The sequence below is a fragment of the Chrysochloris asiatica genome, unplaced genomic scaffold (assembly GCF_000296735.1).
Source record: "Chrysochloris asiatica unplaced genomic scaffold, ChrAsi1.0 scaffold00109, whole genome shotgun sequence".
Taxonomy (NCBI): domain Eukaryota; kingdom Metazoa; phylum Chordata; class Mammalia; order Afrosoricida; family Chrysochloridae; genus Chrysochloris; species Chrysochloris asiatica.
The window spans coordinates 7787389-7793333 of record NW_006408627.1 but is presented as its reverse complement, the minus strand read 5'-3'; the positions used below and the strand labels follow the sequence as shown (position 1 = coordinate 7793333).

At 37.1% G+C, this 5945-nt stretch overlaps 1 protein-coding gene across 1 annotated transcript in view; it reads right to left on the bottom strand.

Annotated features, from left to right (window-relative positions):
* DSPP (dentin sialophosphoprotein) overlaps positions 1–4093 on the bottom strand; it is a 5637-nt gene extending 1544 nt beyond the window's left edge. The window contains exons 1-4 of the mRNA XM_006867773.1: positions 4043–4093; positions 2448–2531; positions 1115–2104; positions 3–623 (exon numbers count right to left, since the gene is read on the bottom strand). Coding sequence (XP_006867835.1) covers positions 3–623; positions 1115–2104; positions 2448–2531; positions 4043–4093 — 1746 coding nt within the window. The remainder of the gene's footprint in view (positions 1–2; positions 624–1114; positions 2105–2447; positions 2532–4042) is intronic.
* Positions 4094–5945: the final 1852 nt, after the last annotated feature.

Below are 5945 nucleotides of genomic sequence, written 5' to 3'. Positions count from 1 at the left end.
TCACTGCTGTCACTACTGTCTGATTTGCTATCACTGTCACTGCTGTCACTACTGTCACTGCTGTCACTGCTCTTGCTACTGTCACTACTGTCTGATTTACTGTCACTGCTGTCACTACTCTCTGCTCTGCTCTCTGCTTTCCCATTGTTGTCATTTCCATTGCTGTCACTGTCATCACTGTCAGATGTGTTGTCACTCTCAGCGTCATCTCCTCCTCCATTGGAGTCGTTCCCATTGCCATTATCTTCGGATTCATCAGAGTGGTAAGAGGCATCTCCTCGACTACTGCTGCCATTGTCACTCTCAGAATTGGTGTCATCATTGTCATTCGATTCATTGCTGCTGTTGGGATCATCTCCTTGCATGGACTCATCATCAAAATCGTAACTGTCAGATCCATCACTGTTACTGTCACTGCCAGTTTTACTGTGCCCAGCCATATTTCCAGGTTCTGAGTTCTGGCCTAGTCCTTGTATGTTGTCAGCTTCTCGTGTTGTCTGGACATTTCCTTTGCCCATAGTCATTCCATGTTGTCCTTTACTCTCTTTATCTTCATTGTCTGTCCCAACTTCTTTGTTAATGTTATTTCTGTTGCTATTACTGGGACTTTCAATTTGTATTCCCTGTGGAACAATGGAGAAAAAAATATTTAATTTGTGAATGCTTTGCTGCACAAATGCATTGGTCTGAGGAACAGTGACTGGAAAAAGTACGCAGAGAAACATGAGTATAGCAATCAATATGTCAGAATGAGTTCTTTGTGAAAATGTGCCTTACTCTATTTGAAAGCATTCTGGTATTTAGATTTTATAAGGATCCATCCACATTTCTGCACAGTAGAAGGTTTTGTAAATAGTTATAGGATGCAGCCACATTTGGCATAAGACTTTCCCTAAAATTTCAGAAATGCACATTTTCAAGACTGTTCAGTATCAAAGTCTAGTAATGACTTTGTCTTTCACATTTAAATATTCAAGTAATTTATGTGCAAAAATATACAGTGCATGGTTGCTTGTCATGTTTTATTTTTGCATTTATCATCAGGTTTTCTGGGGTGAAGAATTGGCAGAGGAGAGTTAAACTGCATTAAAAAAAATCGGTTTTATAAACTAACCTTGTCTTGGCCCTTCACAACAGCACTTGGCTTTGATTCTTCAGCAATTCCGTTTTCCACACTTTCACTCTCTCTGTGATTGAGTTCTTTGGCGGTCTCTATTCTTTGGTCATCACTGTCTTCTGTAATATCTTCAGAATCCTCTTCACTCTTGGAGGTATTATTTCCATCATTGTTATTACGAGGATCTTCAGCGTCATCATCTTCAGTACTAACTGAATTTTGACCTATGCTATTGTCATTGCTATCGTCTTTTCCATTATCCTGGCCTTCTTGACCATTGCTATTGTCAGCACCCTCTTTTCCATCCCCTGTTTCTTCATATTCATCACCAGAGCCCTTGCCTTCATCTTCATTTGCTCCATTGCCACTAGGACTCCCATCAGAATCATCTAGGTCAGTATTTTCTCCATTGCGGGTTACACTTCTCCCTGGAGTTACGTCAGCCTCCTTATTCCTATTTATTTCATCTTGTCTGTAGAGTGTTATTTCATTTGTAACACCCTCATTTCCACAGGAATTCCCATTTATTTCATCCTGGTGACCTGTATTATTATTGTTTTCGACCACTTGATTTCCATCTTCAGGGGTAACAGAGGCACCCTCATGCTGACTTGTATATCCTACATCTCCATTTTTTGTATTCTCATCAGTATTTCCATTAATAATACTCACAGTTGCTGCCCCAGTATTGTCAATGATGTTTACTTTTCCCCTGATACTATTTAATATGCTGTTATCTTCATTTCTGTGTATCCCATCATTACCGTAGGTTTCTGGTTGTCCTGTGCCCCCATTCCCAATCTCAACGTTTTCCTCTTCATTTGCTAACATGGAATGTGCGTGAAAACTCTTTTCTCCTACTTCTGCACGTTTGGAGCCATACCCTTCTCCTTTGCAACTTTTTTTAATATACGGTTGCTTTCCTCTTTCACTTTCATGCATGGGGACACCATTTTCTTTGGTGGTTTCATTGACATTTAACTCATGCTGTAAAAGAGTAAAAATTTGAAATAAATTATGGGTGTCCTCTTTGAGTAAAGTAATCAAATGGTGACTGACAATTAGGGAGGTTAAAGAAATCTAAAAAATAAGAGAATAAAAAAGAATGTTGTGCTGTTAAGTGCATGGAGTCAGATCTAACTCATAGCGATCCCGTATAGGATTTCTGAAATTGTAAATTTTTCAAAAACAAAAAATCTCATCTTTCTCCTGCGGAGCAGTTGATGGGATCAAACAGCCAACCTTGCAGTTTGCAGTCCAGTGATTATTCTACAGAGCCATCTTGCTTCCTTCCCCCCAAAATAGCTAAGAAATAGAAAATAGTCTATACCTGTATAGCATTGGGTTTTGCTAGTGTGTACAATTTCAAAGATTTATCAACAGCATATCTTTCCAAGTGTTTGGTTTCAGGTACCTGTCAAAATAAAAATATTACAAAATGAAATTTTTTTTTGAGTACATGTCTCTGTGTGTATATATGCACGCACACACACACACACATACACATTTCTTTTCCTAAATGAGACACACATGCACAAAAAGGGTATGAGTTAAAATGCAATCTAATTAAGGAGAAAAGAGAAGTGGATTTTTAGAGGGTTTAAATCAAGCATACAGATATTTTTCACAATGGTCGCACTAATTGTATTGAAATTGTATTGAAACCAGATCGTTAACTCCATTATAGAAGGAAACCATCATTTATAAAGAAAACGAGGTGCACCTTTGGGGTTCCTGTACAACGAGACTCTTGCAATAACACAAGACCCATGAGAAGAGTAATAGGTATGACCAGAGTAAGTGCAGAAACAAAATGAAGAAATATGCTATCCTATGCTCTTCAGGAGCACATTTGAGATACAGGAGAAAAGTATCAATTATGTAATTACCAAAATGTTTGGTATTATGAAAATATACCTACTCCTTACTTATCGGCTATCTCTTTATGTGGCAGTCCACATTTTCAACAATAGTACAAAACTACTCTCTGACTGGTTGGGGCACTAATTACATATGTCAGATAATAACAAATGCCAAGGGAGGAGGTGAGAGTAACATTGGCTGGGATGGTTAAGGTTATGTGTCAACTTGTTGGGCAATAATTCTCAATGGTTTGACTGTTAAGTAGTGATGCAATCGTCCTCCATTTTTGCATGATGCCAATTTTTGGAACTTAACAATGTTGATAAGTGAGGGTGTCAACCAAAAAAGTTAGCTATGGAGGCCGACTAATACATCAAAAATGGCTTAATTTTTCTCATTTTGTTTAATATGTGTTTACCAGTATATTCCTAATTTCCATGTTGAGTATATCATTCCTTTTATAAAGGATATTAGCAATAACTCTATGAGGGAAAAACTGCTTTTCTCATATATTGAAAAGCAAATCTTATTTTTTCTTAAATTTCTTGAACAATAGAGTTTTCATTGATATTAGAATGAAATTAATAAAGTATGATGCAGACAGAGATGGACAAGCTTTCCATGACTTTATGCCTAGAAATTAAATTGATCTGCATAATTAACTTGCTTTTTAAATTAATAGTCCTTCTGACAAGATATGGGTTTAAACTGGAAGTTGAGAATATGAATTACAGGGCATATTTAGATTTATTGAGATCCTAATTTGTAAAGGAGCTCTGGTAGCGTAGTGACTACAAATCGGTCTGTGAACCTTAAGATCAGAAGTTCGAAACTACCAGCTGTTCCGTAGGAGAAAGATGAGGCTTTCTGCTCCCGTAAAGATTTACAGCCTCGGAAATCCTGTAGAGGGTCACTATGAGTCAGAACTGACTCCACAACATATGACCATGACCAATTTAAAAAGGATTTCATGTAAATCCAAGTATTTAGACTCAACTTAGCTATAAAGTCTAAAAAGAAGAAGAAATGGAACAATAAAGTGTTTGAGGAAGGCATACTTACTGGAATGGCCCAAGCTGCTGTCCAAATGCAAAAATATAAAAGTATCTTCATTTTCTTTAAGAATATTAATCAATGGCTATTAAAAAGAACACAGTACAGAATTATTACTTACAAAGCATTGTTTTGGTTTATAAACATTTCCCCTATTCCTTGGCAAGAAGTGCATATTCAATATGAGAAGAGCACTGCTAAGACTCAATGCTCCAGAACATACCTGAAGTTATCATGGAGAGAAAAGAGGCATCACTAGGTTCAGCATAGGTGTAGCTACGTAGATTTTTTTCTGCCTGGGCCATTGGAAGGATACAACCATTGTAGAAAGGTACAACCATAGGTGGAAAGGGCATAGCCCTAACTTTACCCTTCTGCTCTTCTTGATGTAAATAACGTTTCCCTTAAGAACCATTGTGGTGCTGTAGGATAAGCACCGGACTACTAACCACAAGGTTGGAAGTACAAGTCTGTCAGCTGCTCCATGGGAGAAAGATGATGTTTTCTGCTCTCATAAAGATCACAACCTGGAAAACCCTATTAGGGTTTTTAGCATTAGTATCTCTGTGAGTCAGAATTGACTTGATGACAGTGCTTGTCATTTAAATAGCTTTAATTAAGCATTAAGTCATTCTAATCTGTAGGATAAACACTGGACTATGAACCATAAAGTCAGTGATTCGAGTCCACCAGTGAATCTGTGGAAGTAAGGTGAGGCTTTCTGCTCCTGCAGAGCCTTATAGCCTCCGACAACCCTATACAGGGTCACTGAGTCAAAATGACTCAACAGCATTTAACAACAACAACACTAAGATGATGCATTTATAGCCCCTACCAAATTCCATCCAATTCAACTATACTAAAATGTAAGGGAAGGAAATTACTAACCTAAGGGAACTTTGGGTTCGCAGACACCTAGGTTCAAATTCTATCTCTAATACTTGCCTTGGAATGTTAAGAAATTTAAGTGGCTTTTTTAAAGCCTTTATTTCCTCTACCTGGAATGATAATAATATCTGCACTTCAGGATTATTCTGAGTCTTGGGATAAATTTCCTCCCTAGAAAACTTCATCTGATTCTATTTCAAAGGGTGTTTGGTGGTTCTCAGAACCCCTCACTAGTAATACATTGCGCTGTTTTAAAGTTGTCTGATGCTTACATGATGTCTTACCCTTCTGTGAGTTCCTGAAGCCAATTATATTATATTGAGGCCCAACTATGTTATATATAATATAATGATCATTATATTTCAATGTATAGCAAAGAAAAATGCATTTGACATGAATGTTGTCAAATAAATACTGGTATTAAAAGTGCCTAGCACATTTCTGGAATCCTTGGGTGATGTAAACACTTAACAAGCTGCTCAGCTGCCAACCCAAAGTTTGGAAGTTCTAATCTATCCAAGGGCATAGATTTGAAAGAAAGGCCTACTGATCTAATTCCAAAAAAATCACACCGAAAATCCTGTGGCGCGCATGTCTATTTTCACACATGTGGGGTCATCATAAGTGGGAATTTACTTGAAGGTAACTGTTCTATTATCACAGTTCTGAGTACTTAGTAACATGTTTATTAGTGAAAATAATTATTATGTAGAATTTTTAAAAGTATGATCCTTAGTCTATGTTTCTGTTGATTTTAAGTGCTGTCAAGTCAATTCTGACTCATAGTGACTCTGGATAGGGTTTCTGAGGAGCGGCTGGTGGGTTTGAACAGCCGACCTTGCAGTCCAGTGCTTATCCTACAGCACAACAATTCAGAAACCATCTAGTATATATTTTTCAACACTCTGGAAAAAATTATTGCATAATCTATATACATAAACATTTTTAAGTCTTTTTTACTATTGCTATGGGTCACAATAAAGAAAAGGATTTGTTTATTTTTTTAGTAGTTTCTCTAAATTAG